The sequence below is a fragment of the Propithecus coquereli genome, unplaced genomic scaffold, assembly GCF_000956105.1.
Source record: "Propithecus coquereli isolate 6110/MARCELLA unplaced genomic scaffold, Pcoq_1.0 Scaffold192, whole genome shotgun sequence".
NCBI lineage: Eukaryota > Metazoa > Chordata > Mammalia > Primates > Indriidae > Propithecus > Propithecus coquereli.
In genome coordinates, this window is record NW_012144079.1 from 2,200,358 (window position 1) to 2,224,852 (window position 24,495).

At 33.6% G+C, this 24,495-nt stretch overlaps 2 protein-coding genes across 4 annotated transcripts in view; one reads left to right on the plus strand and one right to left on the minus strand.

Moving 5' to 3' along the window:
- CHODL (chondrolectin) overlaps positions 1 to 16,409 on the plus strand; it is a 35,810-nt gene extending 19,401 nt beyond the window's left edge. For 2 of the 3 annotated variants that reach the window (XM_012642978.1, XM_012642980.1), the window contains exons 2-6: positions 5,231 to 5,540; positions 5,693 to 5,850; positions 9,566 to 9,652; positions 11,845 to 11,947; positions 14,966 to 16,409. In XM_012642978.1, the coding sequence (XP_012498432.1) occupies positions 5,231 to 5,540; positions 5,693 to 5,850; positions 9,566 to 9,652; positions 11,845 to 11,947; positions 14,966 to 15,050 (743 nt within the window). In that variant the 3' untranslated portion in view covers positions 15,051 to 16,409. Of the gene's footprint in view, positions 1 to 5,230; positions 5,541 to 5,692; positions 5,851 to 9,565; positions 9,653 to 11,844; positions 11,948 to 13,585; positions 13,665 to 14,965 lie in introns of all 3 variants that reach the window. The other variant, XM_012642979.1, reaches the window with a different exon arrangement.
- Positions 16,410 to 18,639: 2,230 nt separating this feature from the next.
- Positions 18,640 to 24,495, minus strand: part of TMPRSS15 (transmembrane protease, serine 15) — a 149,194-nt gene continuing 143,338 nt past the window's right edge. The window contains 3 exon segments of the mRNA XM_012642972.1: positions 18,640 to 18,795; positions 22,725 to 22,916; positions 24,338 to 24,355. Coding sequence (XP_012498426.1) covers positions 18,640 to 18,795; positions 22,725 to 22,916; positions 24,338 to 24,355 — 366 coding nt within the window.

The following is a 24,495-nucleotide window of genomic DNA, read 5'->3' on the forward strand; positions in this document are numbered from 1 at the left end:
AGATCATAACTGAATGGTAGGAATTTTTAATATGTCTTCTATGTTTTGTTGAAAAATATGATACAAATTTAATACTTGTCTGATATTGATAATATATAATTTTAGTGTGAGGCATTAGAAAAAATTTATGACTTTTATAACTGAGTACTCAACTGTCAGAAAGTAAATAAATATAAGCAAGAAAGTAAGAAAAAATAAATCCAAATTATAGAATTATATATTTCTTCCTTTCTATTCAGGAAGAAAAAGCAAACTACCGTGACCCTATGGGTTTGGTCCCACTTTTACATCATTGCCAAAAGCATTTAAACCTCTGCCAATAGTTAGCTCCGCAGAAATTTTCATGGCTAAGAAAAAAGACAAAAATTGTCTACTTATTCACAGAAATAGTTTCAAAATCTTAGCTGTGACAGTGGTAAGAATGCTTATTTTCATAGGTAATATTAATAATCTCTAAAGAACCTGTGTATATATGTAGCTGTGTGTGTGTGTGTGTGTGTGTGTGTGTGTGTGTGTGTATGCATGAAACTAAAAGGATTATATATTTCTTTTCATGGTAGTATCAAAATTCAGTGCAGGAAACTTAAGTATTTATATACTTTTTAGATTTAAAAATTATTTAGCTCCTGGTTCACATTCAGAATGTGTTAACAAAAATAAATGTAAAGATATATTATCTCAGATTTTATTTTTCTTACTTGTGTTTATAGAATCCTGTGTGGAAGGTCTTTTCTGCCTAAATAAGCCAACAATAAAAGGATGTTTTCAACTACGGATGCTAGGTGACATTTAGTAATTTACAGTTAGTATAAATGTAACTTTAGTGTAATAAAATCCATTATATGGTTCTCAGAATACTTATCTATCTCGTAAAATGTGGATGAAAGATTTTATCTAAATATAAATTTTAAAGTAAGAGACAGAGAAATTGTCCATGTGATCTCACAGAATGAGAAGGAAGGTAATCATAATTGTTCTCTAGGAAGATTTGCCTTTACAGAAGTGGGAAAGTTGCTTCCAGAAGATTTGCATTAACAGAACTTTTCTGGGAATTAGGGCAACATTTGTTTCACAGCTGTTGGGAGTTCCACTGCCCGAGCAGCCAACTGTGATCAGCTGAAATGGCGGTGAGAAGTTCAATAGCTGCTTCTTGTGCTGTTTTTGCTGCAACTTGTGCCAAATTTGCACAATAAGGTAGAAATCAGTAGTAAAATAGAATTGGATGTAAAAAATTCGCAGTGTCAGCTTTAACGGATTATATATTAACCATAAAAAATTGTGCAATGTATGTATAATTTCCTGAAAATTGCCCTGCTAGATCTGAACTATTAGTGACTTTTTGGTTCAAAATCTGTAGACACAGCTGATATTCAATCAAACTTTGGAGTTTAATATGTCTGTTCCAGTTGACAGTGGCTGCTGTCCTGATCCACTGAGAGTTCCTTGCTGTGCAGCCAACACAACCTCCACTCCCTCATCCAGGACCAGAGAACCATTCCATTATCCACAACCAAAGAGAGAGATGGCCTGGCACGGAAAGTGCCAAGGCTGGCTATTGTGCAGGGCCCATGCACTATTACTTGTTAATTATTTTAAATATAGTCCCATTCTATAGATTTTCTTTTATTATTATTATTACTTCTTTTTCATAATATTCTTTCTTATATATATCAAAACTCATACTGAACAATGAGTTCTGGGTTGCAAAAGAGGATTTTATTACTTTTCCATAAACCAACTTAATGGTGTTAGAAATTTCCACATGGTACTTAAAGCTGTCTTATGAATTTAATTAGAACACTAGCTTAATTTTATAAATGAGTTAATTCTTATCACCATTTTTGTATGCTCACCATGGATAAATCTGTGTTGTATTCATTTTTTAATATATCAAACATAATAAACTGTGACTTTTAGCATATACATAATACCTAGGCATCCTCTGAGTGTGTGCTGGCTTTGTTACATAGAAATACTTCTTACTCATTAAAACATCTGGCTATTCTGTTTTTTTTTTTTTTTAATATGACATCTTGAAAAACAATCCTGTTGAACAAATTTAACATTTCAAAAGTGCTGGAATCAAATCCAAGTCTGAAAATTCTTGGAGTGAAAAATTGAACAAATTGAAAACTCAAGTGAATGAGATATATTTGGGGACTTAGACATATGTAAAGGATGTATTAGATAAAAATGGAAACAGAGATTGCTTCTAAAATACAGGTATAAAAATGTAGGCTTAATGGTATTGTTAGAATATTACCAGGGACAACCATTTCAAACAATGAAATCATCACAAAACCTAGTAATGCATTAGGAAAAAATTTTTAAAATAATATATTAATTGTATTAGAGTCAACCATTGGAACTTCCATTATCATTTCTCAAAGGTTATTTATTTTCAAACTGATTGTTCCTCCTGAAGTCTCTTTAATTCATTTTTCATGGTCATTCATATGATCATGTTATTTTTTATTAACTATTTGGGAAGACAGTTAATTTTTTTTATTTTGCGTTTCTCCTGGGTCCTAGCACGCTTAATGAGACAGAGGGGTCAATTGTTGGCTTGCTTGCATTACTGAATCCACTACTGTATTAGCTGGGTCGTTTATTACTAATTTGGGAGGAGGCAATAGATACAATACACTGGCTCAGTGTGATGCGCTATAACTACAGTGCAAAGCTTTAATGCTTAATTTTTTTCCCAGTGTTGAAGTATTATTCAATAACACCCCCCAATCTCTGACTATTGACACTTTTCTTAGTAGGCTACAAAATTAAATATGTAGTAGAAAAGGCCTTCAATCCTTACAAGAATAATGTTTATGGAGATGAATCATAAAAAAGCAGTAAAGCTATTTGTTAATTTCTTAGCACAAAGTAATTTCACTTAAAGCAAATACTTTATGGTTTGTTTCCCAAGGCCAAACCTAAGCTACAATTAAAGCAAGACTAAAAGACTAGTGGAGGATATGCAAAGCAGTTTAGGGATAAGGAATAGTAACAAAGAGGGATTCTTGTCAGTTGAGAGCAAAGATCAGAGTTGAACAAAAGAAGAAGCCAATGAAAACCAAAGCAAGATAGCATGACCATTGTGGAGATTTTCTCTATAATCTTGGCACACGTGCTTGGTGGTGAACAGGGCTAAGTGTAGACAACAGAATAATAGGAATTCCATTGTTGGTAGAGTTAGCTAAATCCTATCTGTGGTCCCCAACCTGTGGGTGGTGGGTGGTGAACTGGTCTGTGGCCTGTTAGGAACTGGGCCACACAGCAGGAGGTGAGCAGCAAGTGAGGAAGCTTCATCTGTATTTACAGCCACTCTCCGTTGCTTGCCATCTCCCCCCACCCCACTGTCTGTGGAAAAATTGTCTTCCCTGTTATGTAACCAAAACGTGTGTACCCCCATAAAATTCTGAAAAAAAAATTGTCTTCCATGAAACCAGTCCCTGGTGCCAAAAATGTCGGAGACTGGTGCTATACATTGTAATATCCCTGTTATATATATGGCTTTACTATGACCCAATATGACCATGCATATTTGCAGTTATGGCACTAAATAATTAGGAAAATTCATTCTGCTTAATATGTAGGGGTATGTGAAATTTAATTTTAAGAGTCTTTTTTAAAATCAAACTTATTGTCCATGTATTTAAAAATTCACAGATGCTGTTAGAACAGAATTCCATTAAGAGGTCTCAAGAATTATTTTAAGCATTATTCTGCCTAATGTCTTGAAACAAATTTATTTTCAATAGACCATATATAGTGATTTTTAAAGTCAATAGATATCTGCATAGGTGGTTAAACTGAATGCTAAAACTTACAAAAACTTTTTAAAATTACATTTTAAACTTCCTTTCCAAATTCAGAATATTCTATGTGTTTATTCATAGATTTTGGACATTTGGTTGGCCCAATCTTTATTCCTAAAGAAATATATAATAAAACCACCAATAGTTAAGATTAACAACAAGGAAAGGTGAATATAAATGAATTTGGATTTAAATTTAATAAAACTCTGCATTAGGGAAGGTTTAAAAATACAATGTTATTACTTTCAAATTCATAAAGGAACTAACTTTAGTTTAATAGAACATTTTTAAGGTTAAATTTGAAGCAGTCTTTGTTATTTAGTATGTGTTTAATATATAAATAGAGCCTCTAAAACGGACAAATAATTTTTTCTCAAGTTTGCTGCTTAAGTCTCAAGTATCGTAAGTAGGTGTATTTATCACCTTATTTGTTTTGAGCTAATCATTTAACTGTCTTTGAAATACAAGTTTGGCCAAATTTCAACCTACCATAATCTCTATTCAAATTGTCAGAAATTGACAATAGTTAGCCATTGATGAGATTTTACTAGCTCCTGTATCTCATGATGTGTTTGTTCCAAACTGTTCTCTAAGACATTCAATTTTTTTTAGATTTAAAATGCATTCCTTTTTTTTAAGTACTTGATTCTTTAAGTTAATATTTGGGAATTTCTATTGGGAATTATGACTTATCCAAGTTGTCTTTGTAAAATGAGAGAAGACATTGCCTAGGGATTAGAGTTCATGCACAATATGTCCCAAGAAACCAGAAAGTACTCAATTGGTAGTGATTGGTAGTGGAATTTTTTCAAAGGTAGTACTCTAGACATCTATCTGTCATTTCTGATGCAATATTAATTATTTTTCATTACTACAATTGCCTTCATTTTTACTTCTATTAACTTTTAATTTTAATGGATTTGCTCTCAGACATACAAAATAAAAACAAGTATTTATATTTTAAATTTGCTACTTTGCATCTTCTTCAGAACACCTTGTGTAAAATTGTTTTATCTGTTTTTAATAATTAAATTCCTTTGTGAATTCTTCTTCTTTCATAACTTTGCCCTTTTAAGTAACTTTGCGGTATACACCTAAAATTCCTTTAGCTACTTTCACTTGCTATGATAATTGGTTTATAAAATCTACGCCAGAAGAATTATGACTTCCCTTAACAAACATTTCCTTGAAGTACTGGGTTTAAAAGTTTATGTTCCATGTTTACTAGTGAATCAATTTGCTTTTACAAATTGAAAGTAATAGGGTAGAAAATAAACTTTACAAAATGATTCAATGGGAGAAGTATTCTTGATAATCTGTTTCCTGTTTTGATTGGTTCTTTAATTTTGATTTTTAGTAATGCTATGAATATAGTTCAGATCATCAATATATAGGCATCTTTTTTTTTTTTTTAGGCCAAAAGGTGTGTTTTGCTGATGTCAAGCATCCCTGTTACAAAATGGCCTACTTCCATGAGCTGTCCAGCCGAGTGAGCTTCCAGGAGGCACGCCTGGCCTGTGAGAGTGAGGGAGGAGTCCTCCTCAGCCTTGAGAATGAAGCAGAACAGAAATTAATAGAGAGCATGTTGCAAAACCTGACAAAGCCTGGAACAGGGATTTCTGATGGTGACTTCTGGATAGGGCTTTGGAGAAATGGAGATGGACAAACATCTGGAGCCTGCCCAGATCTCTACCAGTGGTCTGATGGAAGCAGTTCCCAGTACCGGTGAGTACAGATCTTGAGCAGTCCAGTGGTGCTCTGGGGGACTGCAAAGGGTAAGGGAAGGGTTCTGTTCACTGTAGAAGATATCATAAGAAAACAGGCAGACTCACTTAGAAGAAATGTATCTAAGGGTTCTTCTTGCTCGCTATTCACAGAAACTGGTACACGGATGAACCTTCCTGTGGAAGTGAAAAGTGTGTTGTGATGTATCATCAACCAACTGCCAATCCTGGCCTTGGTGGTCCCTACCTTTACCAGTGGAATGACGACAGGTGCAACATGAAGCACAATTACATTTGCAAGTATGAACCAGGTAAGAAGTATTATTAAAATTTGGTATATGTATACAATGGAATATTACTCAATCATAAGAAACAACAGTGATCTAGAACCTCTTATACTTTCCTGAGTTAAACTTAAGCCCATTATCCAAAGTGAGGCACCACAAGATCGGAAGAATGGGCTCCACTTGTACTCGCCATCAAATTGGTACTAACTGATCAACACTAGGGTGATCACATGACAGAAATACTCTCCAGGGATTAGGGAGATGGGGGGTTAAATCTGCAACTAAAGGACACAGGGAGCATTGTAGGGGGGAAGGGCATGCCTTTAACCCTCACTTGGTGAGGCAAAGACATAAAGTGTAACCATAATGTTTGTACCCTCATAATACCCTGAAATAAAAAAAAAAGTATTGTAAGTAGGTATAGCAGATTTTGTGCATGTTTGCTAATGTTAGTTTTTGTCTTTAAGCTTCACTACCTTTGGCTCTTTTGGTTTTTCTGCTATGAAATATGGAATTACTTTGCAGCTGGTTGTATCTCTCAGTATACTGAAGCACATTGTATACTGTAGTGCTAACGCCCAATGAGCTCAATAGAATGGAGTAAATAGAAACATCTGGAGAGATGTCTTTAAGAAAAATAATTTCTAATATTGAGACTAAATTGTGTTTTTGTAAACAGATTTTATGAACAGGAAATATCTCTTTTAAAATATTTTAAATGGTTAGTGTAATATGTGGGAAGTAGTTGTAAGTCACCACAGCACATATAGACTTACACCTGTGGACAGCAGTTCTTTAGATGATTGTCTGGTGAATTTAAGGGAACAAAGCAATTTTTTTCTGGAGCATTAGTTTATCATTTTATGGCGTAATACTTGGCATGTGGTCCTCAGTGGAAATTAGAATGATCATAGCTCATTACACCATAGGGGAAAAAAGTAGAGGCATGTGACACATTCTTCCTGTAACCCCTATTCTTGAAATATGCTTCCTTAGTTAGTTTTCTTTTGAGAACTCCAACTTCTTGCCATATGCAGCAAATGGGAAGATCACATTGACCTCAGCTATACTAATGTGTTTTCCTGTTGAAAATAATAAATTTGAATTACTTTGAGGAGGATAGCTCAACTGAATTGATGTTTGACTGAAGGAGGAACTAATCAAAACTTTATAGAATCACTTTTTTTAATCGTCTGAGAAAGACAAGTTAGATCCTTAGGTTTTGAGGGTTTTTTTGTTGTTTCTCTCCTCCTCAGTGTTTGGAAGTGTCATTTTAACTCTGTTGAAGAACTGTCTGCTTGACCTCATAATATGTGTTCACGGAAGGCAATTATAATTGAGTACTGCCGCTTCCTTTATTCTCTTGAAATTACATGATTCATTTTCTCATAAGACCATAAAGCACAGGGATTATTTGGATTAGATTTACCCTTTTCTTATATTCATCCTGCTCTTGAGTATATTAGCCAACTTTTTATATCCCTGGTGAGTTTATTCTTTAACCCCCTTGGTTGCTAAACCCATCATTGCCCTCCTGAAAGCCCTTGCAAAGCTAAGTCTATTATGCACTTACGTTCTTTCTCTTTATTTTTCTCCTGGAAAACATAAAGTTGAAATTTTATGATATTTTAAATTTGTGACACTCTATATACTTAAAACTATTGAATGAAAAAAAGAATATATTATATATTATTCTTAATACATTATCCTTTCCTTTCTTTTGAGATCTTAGATCAATTATTTGACCCTATTTTATTTTATTTTACTTGTTTGCATTCAAACTTACCCCATTATTTAGGACATTATCAACCTTATAATTTTTTTGTTTTGTATTAGGTAATTTAAATTTGTATTACTCCTTTAAAACAGTTTAAGACACAAAATAAATTTTTTCTTTATCTTCTACATTCTTCCCAAATCCTCAAATAATCTATATTTATTAAAAGATGCATTTATGTAGTTATTGTTTGGACACATATGCACAGGTTTATAGTTGGCTTTACAATCTGCTCAGGATTTTTATTTTTTATTTCACTTTTTAATTTATTTATCTTTAACATATTTTTCTGTTTAGTTAACCTTCCTTGAGCTTAGTGTCTGTTTTGTGAAGGATGTTGATGGTTTGATTAAATTCTCTGGTTGTTTAGTGATGAGGAGGTTAGAGAACTAAGGAGTATAGCTAATTAAAATTTATAAATTGTAACAGTGATTATTATGAATTATTATTTTCTAACTTTACTATAACTACTATGTGATTTGAACTTTGGCTTGTCTTTCTGTTTCTACACACCATCTAAGAGCATGAACAATGACGTCCGAAGTGGTAAAATATTAACCTTGCTGTGCAGAAACTGAATAATTTACCTTTAAGTTTTCTTACTTTCCTGTCTTCCCTTTTTGTTATTGACCTGTGAGTTGCAAATCTATTCTTTGGGTCTACCAATGTCACCCCAAGATACTTTCATGGAGATACTTCTGAATCTAAATTTTGTATTAAAATTGCCTTATGTACTCTTGTTCTTAGATACTAAAAATAGCATATATGGGATTATGTTTCTAAAATTGTGTTATTTAATCAGCAATTACATTAATTTAAAATTTCTTAAATTATTTTTTAAATAACTGGTTTTATGTTGATAAATTGTATAAATACTAGTTGACACCCACAGTCATAAAGTAACTAACTTCTGTAGGAGAGTGGATGTAAGGCTAGGACTGAATATGAAACCTACAGGAGGCTACTAAAGTGTCAAGGTAAAATTTGTATATAAGAGTAATAAATATTACTACAAAATGGTGTATGATTAAACTTCCAATGAAGAGAGATTCTATGACAATAAATCAGTAGTAAATATTACATTTAAAATATTTCTGTATTCTAAAGACTATATAAGATGCTACATATGTTTTTTCTATCAGTTGACAAAAGTAAATATAGAATTACATTTTTAAACCAATGAAAGCAAATTTTTTCTTGCTAATTCAATTTTCTTTCACTGAATTGTTGATTTAACAAATAGTTCCCTATGGGAAAATTAGAGGAGATAGAGCAGTCTCAAATCATGATAAGAAATTTCTACATTTTAAATGTATAGAAATTGAAGAGATCTCATCAGATAAAACCAGAGAAAGAAACAATTTTCAAGCTTTAATTTATTATTGTTATTTAAAAAAGTAGACACAATTGGAAAGAAAATCCAAGGATGGCACTGTTTATATAGAACGGAAATATGCCTTGGAACATTGTTGCTTGAATCACCAATTCCAAATGCATTCTATGTACAGTAATCTGCTAATTATTATTGTAAGGAGAAACCTAAATATTGTACTGATATTAGTAAAGAAATCATCTTTGCTTGTCTTTGAATTACATTTAATGTGTCACATTCTTATGTTCACCAATTTTTGCTTATCTTTGCCTAACTTTGTGCCAGCTTTGTCATTATGGCCTGTACCAGGCTGTCGTCAGCAAAGACCCTCTGTTGATTGATCAATACAATATAAGGTTACAGGGAGATTTCACCAAGTGCATCATTTATTCAAAGATAATTAAACGTTGACTTTGTAGTTAGATCATTTCAGGTAAATTTAAATTCAGAACATATTTTATTCACTGTAAACTGTTCAAAAATCAAAATCATAGTGTTTTTATTGTTTTATAATAAACTTTTATTTTTAGCTATGTTCGCATATCTCTTGTCTAATCATTATCTATGATGTCTGTACTTCTTATTTACAGAGATTAGTCCAACAGCCCCTGTAGAAAAGCCTTATCTTACAAACCAACCAGGAGACACCCATCAAAATGTGGTTGTTACTGAAGCAGGTAATTAGTTCATATATGTCTTTAATTCCTATTAAGAACAGAACTATACTTTCAAATGCTACTTCACATTGATCCCAGTGAAACTTCTCTTGTTGCTTGGAACAGTGGTGCACTAAATATGGGCCTATGGAAATTTCCTTTTGAACTACGTGAGAAAACTAGTTTTTGAATAGAAGAACCTGTTTTATTTTCTTCAGAGTTCAATTAGAAGTTGATGTATCTGGTATTAAATAAAGTGATTTAAACCTGGATTTACGAGGAACTTCCCCAACAACATGTAGGTATCATGAGCCAAAATGGCACATTCAGTGTGGCCTTTAAACAATGGTGTGCTGGTAAGTGTTTACAGATTGGCGGGGATGGAGGTGAGTATAAAATAAAAGGCCTGATTTGTAGCCTTTGTCAATTTTGATGGTATAAATACTCCTACCATGACCCATTTCAAGCTACCAAAGTGACCTGACTGAACAGCAGATTGGGAAGAGATGCATGTAATGAGCTCTCAACCCAGCCACTCCAGCACACCACTGCCTGCAAAGGAAACAAGATGCAATCTCCAATGCAAATTGTGTTAGAAGCTGCTCTCAACAGCAATGAGGGGCTCTTTTTAGCACAGCCTGTACCAATTGGACAGAAATGTTTATTCTAGTTGCTTTGTGAAGATTGCATGAAAGACCCAAAGTCTCAGAATCTTTCCAAAGGCTATCCAAAATCCATGAAAGAATAGGAAAATACTATCTCTTTTTCTTTACTATTATATATTACAGATCATAATGGCATTTTGAAGAGGAAGAGAAATATTTCTTGAGTCCTTAAAATGCTTGAAGTCACCTGTTGCAGGCTTAAAAGATTAGATGAAGGCATAGCAAATTATCCCCTAAATACCCCATCACTGGACCTCATTAATTTGTCTTCTTTTGTTAACAAAGTACAATTAAGTGAATAGCTTGATCTATGCCCAGTCCACTTTGACCAGAATTATTTAGTCATGATGATGACTTTTAATTTTCAAACTAAATGCATAATCTTAAATTTGCTTTTCTTGTGTAGACATGACATTAAAACTTAAGGCTTTTCATTTTTCAGGTGCCTGATTTTCACAACATCTAACTAAACCTAATTAAAGATATCAATAAATAATTACATTAGGAATATTTTCCCTCTTATGACACTGAAAAATGTTTAATAAAGTCATTTTAAGCTGTAAGGGATTTCAGTGTTGTAGTTTTTTTATTTTACTAAGAATACCTAACATTATTAAGTGTGATGGAACAGGATTAAAAAATGATTCATTTTAGAATTTAATTAAGAGCAAGTCTTGTGTGTCTGGAGTCTTGTGTCTCTGGGTTATGACTGTATCATCAGTTAATATTTACATATTTCAGTTTAATCCCAGAGACTCTTGAATATCATCACAGCACTGAGCTTATTGGTTAGGATAATTATTTATTCAGTAAGTCAACAATGATTTTAATAATCATTATTCTTTAATAATCAGTGCTTGTTTCTCTAAGTCATGTTGAGAAGGATTAATGAAGTGAGATAGCTAAGATCATTAATATATTATGAAAATAGCCCATGTCTCAATTGTAGATTTAATAATAGTTTTAAAAGTATGGATATTGAATTGGAACATGACAACCAGTGCAGTACAATTTTGTTTTTAATTTTTAATTTTTACCAAAACATGAATATAGTCATAACATCACTTAGCAACAGGGATACATTCTGAGAAATGCATTGTTAGGAGATGCTGTGGTTGTGTGAATATTATAGAGTGTACTTACTCAGCCCTAGATGGTATAGCCTAAAACACACCTAGGCTACATGGTATAACCTATTGCTCCTAGGCTACACACCTGTACAGCATGTTACTGTACTGAATATTGTAGGCAATGGTAACAAAATGGTAAGTATTTGTGTATCTAAGGTACAGTAAAAATATGGTATAAAAGATAAAAATGAGACATCTATATAGGGAAGCTCCATTATAATTGTATGGGACCACCATTGTACATGCAATCCATCATTGACTGAAATGTCATTATGTGGCACATGACTGTATATTATTTCATTAGATTTTTGAGTATTTTATGAAGAAACTTGTTTGGAATCTATTGATAATAATTCTATTTTTGTTGATACAATCCTTCCTCAACTAACTGCACACTAAACCTGTTCTACTTTTATAGGCATAATTCCCAATCTAATTTATGTTGTTATACCAACGATACCGCTGCTCTTACTGATACTCGTTGCTTTTGGAACATGCTGTTTCCAGATGCTACATAAAAGGTAAATAATTTATATATGTAGAGACAACTTGAAAACACTTTAAATAGTATATTACATTATATTTATTCAAAGTCTAAGTTTTCAGAAATCTTTATATTAGTATAAAATTAATTATATTTTTAATTTGTCTTAAGAAGTTTCTGATTTTCATGTCTGTCAGTACAAATCCAGTATGTACAATCTAGTAAAATATACCTTGATTATAGAATTCATGCCGTATCTCATTTAATTCTCACAAGACTTACAAAGCAGGTTTCCTTCTGCTTCTATTTTTCAATTGAGAAGATGCTGGCTTAGATGGGTTACTTAATCTGCCTTTGGTCCCATAGTTAGTCCACATGGTGGATTTGAAATTTGAATGCTTGTAAGCTTACAACATATGCACTATACTACACTGTTCTTGTTTATTAAGTATAAGAATTAGTGCTAAACCTTTCAATGTAGACGTCAAGCTATGTGTAAGACTTGATTTTTGTAGGTGCACTTTGTAGTACCTTTTCCAAATTCAAGACATAGGCTTCTGTTTTATTTCAAAAGAATCTTTTAAGATTAGGAAATAAAGCACAGTGGTAAAAATATGTCACTTTTTGGCAGATATCTTGAAATAAAATGCTATATCTTAACAGCAAGACTTCTAGGGAATATTATGACTTTGATATCTGCTACCCTTCCCCTTGAGTTAGAGAGGTGAAGTTTTTCCACTTATGTCAATTTGTCAATTAAACAAAAAATATAAAATAAAAATATGTGTTAAAATAAAAAAGAAAAGATACTGGGTTTAAATAAGAACATGTTTGCTAGAATAAACTAAAGATCTTTGAGTATTTTATTATAAAATGAAAACTGATCAAGAGATTGTCTCCATCAGGGAAGGATATGCAAATAAGTTCATTTTTCTCTTTTGACTTCATTTTTTTTTTCTTAAATAAATTCTAAAGAACCCACCAAGTAATGAAAGCCCTAGAAAAAAAATTAAATGCACATAAGCTCTAATTTTCTCACGTAAATTTTTAAGAGGATCCAATGTGTAATTAACTGGATATTAAAATAAAATATTTTAAGTAGTGATACATAAAGTCTGTCAAATTAATATTGTACTTTGTGTTCTCTTGGCCTTTCTATATATGTGGAACATAGTTAAAGTTTCTTTTTTCAGTATTTTGTATAGAATAAAAACAATAGTAAATATTTAGTTTCTTGCTCTAATTCTTAAGACTTTAGATAGATGATTTATCATTATGTAAAGCTGTGAAGTAGAGGGGAGGATCTGATATAAATCTTTCATCCAGCCAAACTGTTAAGGAAGACTTGTAAGCAGCAAATTGGCTTGAAAAAATGATTTGTTAATAAACATATTATTTCGACATTCTCATTTATAAGGTGAAAATTACTAAAGTGCCAAATAACTGAGTTGTCTCTAAACTTTGTTTCCTTTCTTCCAAATCGTGTATTATTGTGGCAATTCTATTTATTCAGAGTCTCCGAGGTTTTTACAGCTTGAAGATCTGTGGAGTTTTCACTTGTCTGAACTTCTCAGAGTGAGACAATAAACCAAAATAGAGCACCTTCCAGATGCCGGAATTAGCTGTAGTCCTGAATTCATTTGTTCTTAGACCCTCCCCTTTTCCTTTCTTCCAGGAAAGCCAGGAGAAACTTCATCAAAGACTCAACTCCATTATCATCTGAGTGCCTTGCAGAAAGTTTAAATTCCAACCTGGTACACACGATGGCTTCTCTCATTCCATGTCCATGTCATGTCCAAAATAACTCTTATTTCCCTAACTGGTAGTAATTCTTATGTGAAACACTAATTCTACACAAAAGCCAAATTAACAATTAACCAGTTTATTTTTTTATCATTTAAAAAATGCGCTTTTTATAAACTTTGCTTGATTTATTTTACATTCACATTAAATGACTTTGTAGAATAAAGTTGGTTTGATCTTATTTGGATGAAAATCTACCAAACATACAATATGGACATAATATTTTATTAGTGTAAAATCAGTTAAATTGAAGTGAATTAAATATTATTTTAAAATCGTAATGGTCAGGTGTGTTTAGAAATAGTTCTCTTCTCTTTTTAAAGGAGTTCTGCAACATCTGGTGGATGGAGAGGAGGGATGGGAAGATGCCTGCAGGGATTGGGGCAGATGCTGGAAATTGGGGCTGGGGTGGTCGGGGAGGAGGTAAGTGCAGGGTACAGTGAACGTGATAGGCAAAGAATAGTGCAAAGAATAGTCCAGAGAAATCTAGAATTTGACAAGGAATCTGCCAGAGGATAACTTGGGTAAACTCAAGAATAGATACTTGTGTAGGTGCCTGAAAAGTGACCATTTTATGGAAAGACAGAAGACAGCATAGCTGCAGGTACAATCTGGAAAGGCGGGCCAGAATTCCAGCTCTGACAAGAGTGAAGTCACATCACAGACCTGGAGGAACTCAGATACTCCCAAATTACCAAAGCATGAATCTGCCATTGAACTATACTGGTTTCAGAGACTGAGGCACAACTAAGCTTTCAGGGATCGAGTGACTTTACGTGTAGGACAGTAAAACGGATGGGAGGAGGGGTATAAGCCTGTCCCAACACTTAGTATAAGAGCATCGTTTTGATGATTTTTACATTAAGTTCTTCATACATTAGTGGCAGGATACTCCAAAAGCAAGATTTAAAAAAATAATTGATCAAAGAAAATAAAGGTTTATTGGCGAATAACATGGACATTTTAAATATTGTGTCAGACACGTTTTTGTATGTGTATATCTGAAGTCTAAATTATGAAGAGTCAAACAGGGAAAGGTATATTTTGTTTGCTTCATCATTCATAAGACCTGTATGCCATCTTTACGCATTGGAATAATCTAGAATTTTTTGTAGGAATGGAAAAGTATGCTGGTGAGAGAAGAAAGACCCTTTTATAAATACGTGTCTAAGATATCTCCATTTGGACCAAGACGTGTCTAGTTTGTTAAGAAGTTTTAGGCACTGAATTTATTTTTTCTTATGTTTTTCAGTAAAGGAAGAACAAAAACTAGCCCAAACCAGTCCACATTGTGGATTTCAAAGAGCACCAGAAAGGAAAGTGGCATGGAAGTGTAATAATTCATTGATTTGACTTCAGAAATGAAAATAGAATTTTATGATTCTGGATCTGTATAAGGAACGGCATCAGAACATTAGCTTGGAATGGCTTGAGACCTCAAAGGATCTGCAAGATGAACTGTAAGCTCCCCCTTGAGGCAAATATTAAAATAATTTTATATGTTTATTATTTCATTTACAAAATATGCTGTGCTAATAATGGAGTGAGACATGCTTATTTTGCTAAAGGATGCACCCAAACTTTGAGTAAATGGAATGGACCATGCAGATAAAATTGCAATCAACACATCAGGAGTATGTGTGTTGGAAGCAGTTATTTTCATTTCTTTCACCTTTCATAAGTTGTAATCTAGTTAATGTAATGTAAATTGTATTGAAATTTACAGTGTGAAAAATATTTTACCTTTGCATAAGTGTTTGATAAAAATGTACTGTTCTAATATTTATTTTTATGGTGTTTCATTTTTCGATACATGCTGTTTTGATTAAAGAAATTTATTACTGTTGTCGACTGAATCCACACACAAACACATACACAGACACACATATATTACCATAGAAAAAGTTTCTTTTCAAGAAATGGTTCGTTGTCTTTCAGCTTCTCTGCTTTTGGTCAGTGAATGTTTAGGAAATCTCTTCAGAAATAAGAAGCTATTTCATTAACTGTGGTACAAATTTCCTCAAACATTTTACGTAGAGGCAAGAATTGTCTAATTTCAATTGTGCAAGACATGTGCCTTACAATTATTTTTAGTTTAAAATTCAACAGATTTTGTAATAAAATAACTTTATTAATAGCTGTGCAAACAATGATGCAGTCTATCTGAACAAAAGAAGTGGCATATACAATATAAATCATATATCTTCACATGTTGCCTATGTAACTACAAGCAGCTCTCGGAGGGTTCTGGAATCAATGTGTTCCCTCTCTTGCTCACAAAACATAGACGGTTGTTTGGGGTTTGGGATTGACCCTGGAGGCAGACAGTTGCAGAGTTTGTCGAAGATTTTCCTAGCTGCATTTAGCCTCTAAATGTATTAGTAGATGATGAAGTCTTACAGTTGGGACCAGGTGTATGGTCACCATCAATGTGGAGCTAAGCACAGTACATTGACAATTCAGGAAGGGAAGAAAATATGAATTCATGTGAAAATGGGTTGGAGTCCTTCAATGGTTGAATATTCATTGGTGAGAGTTTGCTTTAGATAGTAAATGGCAGCTTCTTTCTGTCTTTTCTCCTTCTAGTGTCTTCAATGCTTATGTCTTGTTCTTCTCAAGAAAGAGTTGTAACTATCTGGTCTTCAAATGTCCCTGTGCTCCTTTTAACCAAATAAAGAGTTCTTGTTTCTGAAGAATGATCATTGAGGTTGTCTAAATCTCTTACGTGAGCAAAGTAGATATGTTAGCATTAATACGTTAAGTAGAAAACAAATACTCTTTAAGTGTGGTAAGAATGGAAGTTGTGGTTATATCTAATCTTTTCCCTGTCGGCCCTTTTCAGTAAGATAATAAAATGTTTTCATTAACGCCAATTCACAATCAGAGTTGGTTGGCAAAGCTAAGAGGCAAAATAGAAACCAATGAGCTTTAGCCCCTTTTCAGCTCTTTAGAGATGGAGAGAATGAGCAGCTACATTCAAAGCTGAGATTTGCCTACATATAGCTCTCCTCTTTCTTTTCTTGGCAACTATCTTTCTGAGTAGAACAGGAGACCAGCTGCTGGAATCTACCTTTTCCCTCCAAGGTACCACCATGCATCTCTTCATTTACACAGGACTTAATGGAAGGAATCTAGGAATTCCCCTTTGTCTCTGCCATTGAGGACTATAACAGCTGCAAGAAGCAAAGCAATGGAGAAACGCCTTGGTTTTGCCTTTTATCTCTACCCTGGTGTGAGTAACTCTTCTAGTATCAAAGACTAAACCCATAAGCAACTAGGAGTAGGATAATAAACGTCTCTCTTACTAGAAGATGGGAGTGATGCTGTCCTAAAAGTTCCATAAAATTTTAGGTGACTTTTAAAAAATGAAAATATGTACATGGTATATCTGTTGTGAGTATATTTTCGGAACATACTTTTAATACATGTTTGGAAATGCAGATAAAATGCGAAACAATCTTCAGATAATAAGAAAAAACAGCCTGCTCCTTCCCAACTGTTAGAGTCAGATTATTGGGAAGATCTTAACAAGAATAGTGTGTTTAGGGGCTCCAATTTTTGTCCTAAGAATAAATTCTGCAATTCTTTGCTATGATTTCATAGTCCTCCATTATCTGGCCACACCTTCTTCAAACGGCATTCCTCCCCCAACCCCCTGCTTTTTGGACTATTTTAGAGAGAGCTTTTTTGGTATGATACACAGGATTCTCTACTGACCTCTCTCTGAACTTTTAGGATTACTCCCAACTGCACAGTGGGTCCCCAATATCCTCTTAAATGCTTCAGTAAAAATCATTCCTTCCAGGTGTAGCTTGACTCTCCTTTCTTAAAGCCAATACATACTGATTGGTCCCTTTTTTCAACTTCTTTAAACCTTACTCTCTCTTCTATTATATTGGCTCATGACAGAATATGTGTATGTGTGTGTGTATGTTTTGTATTAACTAGGTATGAGCTTTGTCTCCCGAAATCAACGGATTCTGTGTGGTAAGCTAAGTTAAAGTTTGGAAATGATCCAAGAGATTAAAGAAGTGAAGCAAATTCATTTATCACACATTTTTGGCTTTCAAATGGCAATTCAGCTGTGTCTAAATAAGTTTTTCACATGTTAGAACCATCCACTGTTACGCACATCAACCAAGAAAAACATCTGTAATAGTTGCATTGCTTTGATATGTCTAATGTTTTGGAGACTTAAAAAATACTAGCTTGAAATAAATGGAAAATATGCATAATCTAGGTAAAAACTTATTTGATATAAATTGACCACATCAGTTAATTTGCCTTTTATTTTGATGCTAGAATGATACATAGACTTATGCCTATTTCCTGTTTAATTAGTTTATTTGAGAGTAACGTAAAACAAATTTAGTCCAGGTCTGTGACATGAGCTTATAGTAAATATTTTTTATGATTGGGGTAAATATTAAGGTTATTCTTAAATTGAAACAAAAATGTGTTTGGATTAAAAGCAGGAAAACTATTTAGATTCTGATAATAGCAAGCTAAACTGGAACTAGACAATTTATAGCAGTTTATTTTAGACAATTACATACTTTGGACAAAACAATTTATTTCACATCTTTTTCTAATTTTGCTCAGATTTTATTAAGTGCATGATGTGTGCTTTAAAATAACATCCCTTTAAATAAACAGAAAATGATAAAATGATGATTAAGGACAAAGGAAATTGTATCTGTGAAGGAATAGCTATTCATAATGAAATCAATATGCATTTAAAGTTACTTCGTATCACAAAGATTAATTTTATTTTTGTTTGTTTTATTTGCCCCTAACATTTCGGTGGCTTAGGAATAAAGGCTTTTGGTAACTTTTTAATTTTTTTAAATAAAATTCTCAATTTCTATGCTCCTTAGAGTAGAATGGGAAAACCACCCTCCTTTCGTGTTTGGTTTAAGAAATGCTCTAACGTAGAAAACCTTGTATCCATTCCGTGAACCTCGTGACCCGGACGTACACCCCTGGGCGATTAGGCACTGCGCACTGGTATCCAAATGACGTCACGCCAGCAAGGAACCATCTGTCGTCTTCTTGGCACATTAATGGTCCTCCTGAATCCCCCTAAAGAGCGAATTGCAAAATAAAATTGTAGATACATGATCAATCGATATACGTATATAAGATTGTTTTTAGTGAATCAATCCAAAAATAAATATTCAAAAATATGATTTAATTGCAAGTCATCTGTATATTGTCTCACTTTCACTCTAGGTCATGAATGAGAATTCTTCTCTCCCCGGTAAGGAGACAGAGAAACTCTGATAATGAAAACATAATTTATATTTTTTTTATGATACAGGTGAGAGTTTTCCCACTTTAATTACGGCATTTTGATTGAGACTAAGAAATGCTCTAAACCACATCTATGAAAAGCATCCCAATCAAAATATATATTAAAAGTCAGTCATTTTAGATCTAAGTATCATGAAGGACTTTGTGGAAAAGACAAAATTATTCCACAGTATGCTCTTCAGAAAAATTAAAAACTCACACATAGTGTTAATTTTAGTTCTTTTAGGTAGGGTTAATTATTTGGCACTCAATAAACACCATCAAATTTGAAAAACTTAGCATTTCAGCTGAAATAGGCAAATCTATGATGTAATTTCTAGTGATAGAAACACGTGTTTTCATCTGAGATTTCAAATGATGAAGAAATCTTTTTAATTTTCACAAACATTAATTACAGCAGATCCTAGTAGAATTAATCACATGGATTTTATTTGAACAACTTCTGTATAATGCAAAGATAATGCAAACATATAGTATCATTATTTAATGACACAAAATTGACAAGTATTTTCCCTGTATTAATTATGCAAATATTTTTAATTAATCTATTTTTTTATTTCTATGAAGGAATTTTAATGCTTTATATACTTTGTTTAAAATCACTGGTATAATAGAATATTTCAATCCCCACTCAGTGTTGGCAAATATCCTGTGAGACTTTTTGCCTGATTCTTCATCATCTTTGGGGACTATATTTAAGGACAAAAAAATGTGACGTATCAGAGTATCTTTTTTCTCTTTGGTACTGGGGAACATAAATTGCATTGGCAACCACAGGCTACCGGAATTCTGTGTGTAACAAATGTGTTCAAGCTGTTTGAAAGCAGGAACTGTGATTTTTATTTCTGCCTCCCAAACCCTCAGTCTGTAATATGGATTCAGACATATTTATGGAACAGTGTACATTCAAGGCTCAAAATGCATTTTATGTGATTTAGAAATTATTAAAACTAAATTTTAACTGCTTGAGTATTTTTAGAAGGAGTCATTTCGTAATAGACAAGAGGATCCAGATGGAACAGGGGTATTAACTTTTCCAGCATATACTGGGTCAGTTGCAGCTACTCAAGGACCCTGCAGCAGGCTTGTTGCCTGTCTTCTGGGAGGTCTGTCTGGCTGGGATACCTAGGTCTGTTTCCATCACTTCGTGTCATCTAACTACACCACTTCAGTTAGTTATAAGTCTTCTCCTTGCCTTAATTTGCTGATTTGTTCAATGAAGGTATTTCCTTCTTCCACTATCTCAGAAATTTATAAGTACTTCAAAAACATGTGTGAATGCCTAGAACATAAAGTATTGACCTTAAATTTATATTTCCAGTTAGATGATGTATTTATAAATAAAAACACAAATCACTACTTTCTTTGAATACTTGGGTGTAAGGGTTGCTTCGTGACCATTTTTGTTTAGAACAGTAGTTCTCAAACCTTAGTATGCATCAGAATCACTGGAAGGACGTGACAAGACATACATATTTAGGCCCCACCTTTACAGTTTTCTATTCCACAGGTGTGTGATGGGACCTGAGAATTTGCATTTCTAACAAGTTATCAGGTGATGCTCATCTGCTGGACTGGAGGCCACACTTTGAAAACCATGGGTATAGAATATGGCTTGGAATAGTTAGTAGAGTGTCATTCATTGAGTTTTATGTAGAGAAGACCTTCTTCAGCCACTGGTCTAGACAACTACCTCCAAAAGGCAAGTCTTTGGTAAGCCAGAAGACATTAAAGAAGCTATGAATGACCTTGTTGTGAATTCTTTGCCGTTATAAGGCTAAAAAAATAACTTATTCAAATAATGTGTCAATAATAACATGTTCACAATTTTAAATAATGCTCTCTTCACAGTTACTCCTCTTATAAAACATAATAATAAAGTTGAACAAAGAAAATCATGTGAAAATCTGGAGTATTGATTACTCAATTAAGATAACGTCATATTACACAAGGTATTGCCTTGTGTGAGAGCTCTCTTACTTGCTAATGAATAACAGACTGTAGAAATTAGAGCCAACTGTAAGATTTCAGAGCTCTGGCATGAGTTAATGGCCTAATGTAACCCTAACATCAATAGCATCAGCCATCATATTTTCTGCCTAGTGCGTGAGGTGTCTGCTACACAATCCCCATTAACTATAATTGAAGTTGTACAGCTGATTTCCCTTCTGCACAATAATCCTATAAATCTCTCCCTAAGTGGCAATATATCTTACCTTAACACATTGGTCATTTTAAAAGGGAAGTACAAGATCCAGAGATAAATTTTAAACAAGAAGAAAACTATCTGATTTGTCTTAAATTTGCAATGTTTACCAAAGTAGAATCAATTTCAAACTAAGCTGGGAGTTTAATATGACTTGAGACACTGATTTAACATATACAGATTATTTGCCTAATGTCTGTTAAAAAGTCTTATCATATAGTGTTATTATGACCTATATGTGTTAATATATGAAACAAGCTGTTATGCTTTAACACAAAACCATTTTTTCATGATATTAATCACTACTTCCACATTTCAAGATTGTCTGGCCAGTAATGCTATCAAGTTCAATCTAATATAATCCATTAGGAGTTAATGCATTAATATTTTATTAATTTTCAAATACAAAAGTCATGCCAGAAAATTTATTTTCTATGTCTCATAAAAAAACTGTTAATATTTTTGAGTGCTCATTTGGTGTCTTAGGTGTATTATAACATTTAAACCTCTCGATAACCCCCAAGTAGTTTGCCCAAAGCTTCACCAATAAGTGAGGATCACTTAAAGCCAGGATCAAACAAGAGCAGTCTGAACACAGAATCCATGCTATTAATGACCACTCCCATGCTGCACCTAAAAATTAATTAAGATTTTAAAATATAGGAGAATTTACTTTTTATTTCTTGAGTATACGTGGATTTCTTTGAACTAATAAATAGATGCATTATTTCTAGGTGATAAGATATTTCAATGAGGGTAGTATTTGGGTGAGAGGTTTTTTTCTGATGGTCAGAAGCTATTGACATTTGAAAGTTATTGGAATATTTATATTAACACTGCAGCAAGTTCATGCTATTACATCTCTAAAATAAAATGTAAAAGATAATATAAAAATTCTAGTATAAGAGTTCCAGAGCCAGGGTTATGCCAGGCTATTGCATGAGTTCTTCATTTACTTCCCACTCGGTTAGCTATAAACTGGCGCTAAGTAGGCTATCCAAGTTGTTTTTCATCTAGACATTACTTAAGGGCACTGGACACATGGACTGTACTGTATATTCAGAGTTGAAATTTAGAGGCCCATAGACCAAATTGGCCCTCAGACCTGTTTGTTTGTTTGTTTTAAGTTTGCACAGGGTTCAAAAGAATTGGAAATTTGAAAATAAATGCTTTTAGGTAAGGTGCTCCCTTTCTGTCTCAACCCAGATCCATTACTTTTCATTTGAGCTAGCTACCTCACACATTCTAATATTGTGCTTATTCTATAAAGCCATCCGATTTGTAACCCTTATCTTTAATATTAGTTTTGTTTCTAATGCTCAGGTCCACTCAGGAGTACTATGCCAATAGGTAAAAATAACAGTTTTGTAAAAGAAGAGGTGAAATTAAAGGACCTTGATGATTTCTCTACTTCCAAATTATTGTTAAGCAATGAAATCACTATCTAGCCATGATTTCTGAAAGTGAAGAGTGAGCAGTTTTATGTATTTACCTGACAAGTATCTATTCCTCCTTCTTCATAGCCTGCACATATCATATTTTCAGTAATGTTGTATTCTGGCATCTGTTGTTGGCATTTTTCATTTGATAGAAGAGGAACTTCAGCTTCTTGCAATATGTTTGCAGTAGGACCTGCTCAAAATGGATGTTGCAGTCAGCCAGCCAGAAGTGATCGACATGCATCCTCGAATAAGCCACCGTCGGTCTTATTTATTCCAACACTTCACTTTCATCAAGTACTGTGTGTATGTATAATGGAACTAAATACTAAACCTTGCACTCTAAAGCATATAATAAGGCTCATTTATAGTTTTGCCAAATGGATAACAGTAAAGCACTTCTTTCTTCCCCAAGGGCTAGTAGGAATGGTGGATTAGACTACATGGTCTTTGGGCATCTTTAGTAAGTTTAAACAGTTACAGGGCTGCTCATGGAAAAAAAAAAGCCCACCAACACAAAGAGTTTTATTCATGGAAATTAGCAACGGCTCAGAAATCCAGAAGTGCTTTTCATTTGGCACCTGAGGCGGTGCACCCTCCCACATAATGTCATTCAGCGTCTTTGTGGTGCTGTGTGAGTGAGCAGGTGCACATTGAACAGAGCACGAAGCTCAGATGAACTGTGCCCTGGTCTAGGGACAATCAGCTTGTCATCCACATGCAGGTGAAGAGAAAGGAGGCGCTCATTAAGCAGAGTGTACGTCCCTCCTTTTTACAAAATGATTCATCCACTGGAAGTATGAATCTCTGTTTACTGAAATACTAATCCCAAGAGGGATGTGAAACAAGCAGGTGTCTAGTGCCCAGGAAAAGGTACGTGATAAGCACTTTGTAATAATTAGCATTTCTATTTGGTTCCTCAAGAGAGGCAGAAAGTTGAGGATAATTTAGTACATTTGACAGTCTGTGTTGTTGCAAAACTGGATGTGACCTCATTTCCAGCTAGGTTTAATGTATTCACTAAAAACGCTGAAGAAGCAAAAGTGTGTGTGTGTGTGTGTGTGTGTGTGTGTGTGTGTGTGTGTAGGTTCAAGGCAGTATATATATGACTCAGTGATGTGTTGGTAAATGTGTAACAATCGGATCTCCAGAAAAAAGTGAAAGCCCCAATGTGTCTTCTTTTCATTGGACTGGTCTAAACACTCCCACCGTGCCAATTTCAAGGCAACAGCAAGACAGTGAACATGGAATGCATATTACTGGACAACTTTCCAAGTCTGACAATGGACTGAGTTAAGAAAATGAATTGGAGAGATAGAAATGTATGATAAAATTTGCCATCTCACTCTTATCCATCCTATGAAGATCAAGTTTGGGCTGGTAGACTTCAGTTTTACAATAAGAACCAAAGCCATTTTTGCTGCTTGTCAAGGAATTAAAAATTTGTTTGGTAGATAATAAAACTCTTTGGTAAAGAAAAATTTGAGCAGTGTCCTTTTATTTAATATTTATTTGTCAACATGATTTGCTATGATCACAATTGAGAATACTTACCCACCATGTCCCCCTCACTCTCCCTCCCCCCGCACACACACACTTCAGTAATTTTGTTTACTGATTGGCTTAATTTACCTAACTAATATCCCCTAATTTATTCCTAGTGAACAATATATTCATGGTTTTCCTAGCTAATTAATTAGTATAATATACTCGAAAGATGGGAAACTGGGATTTTATGAAAATAAGTATATGGTAATCATAAGGCAAAGTTCATAAAATTGTCAAAATTGCCATAATCCAAGAAATATTTAGACATGACCTTGT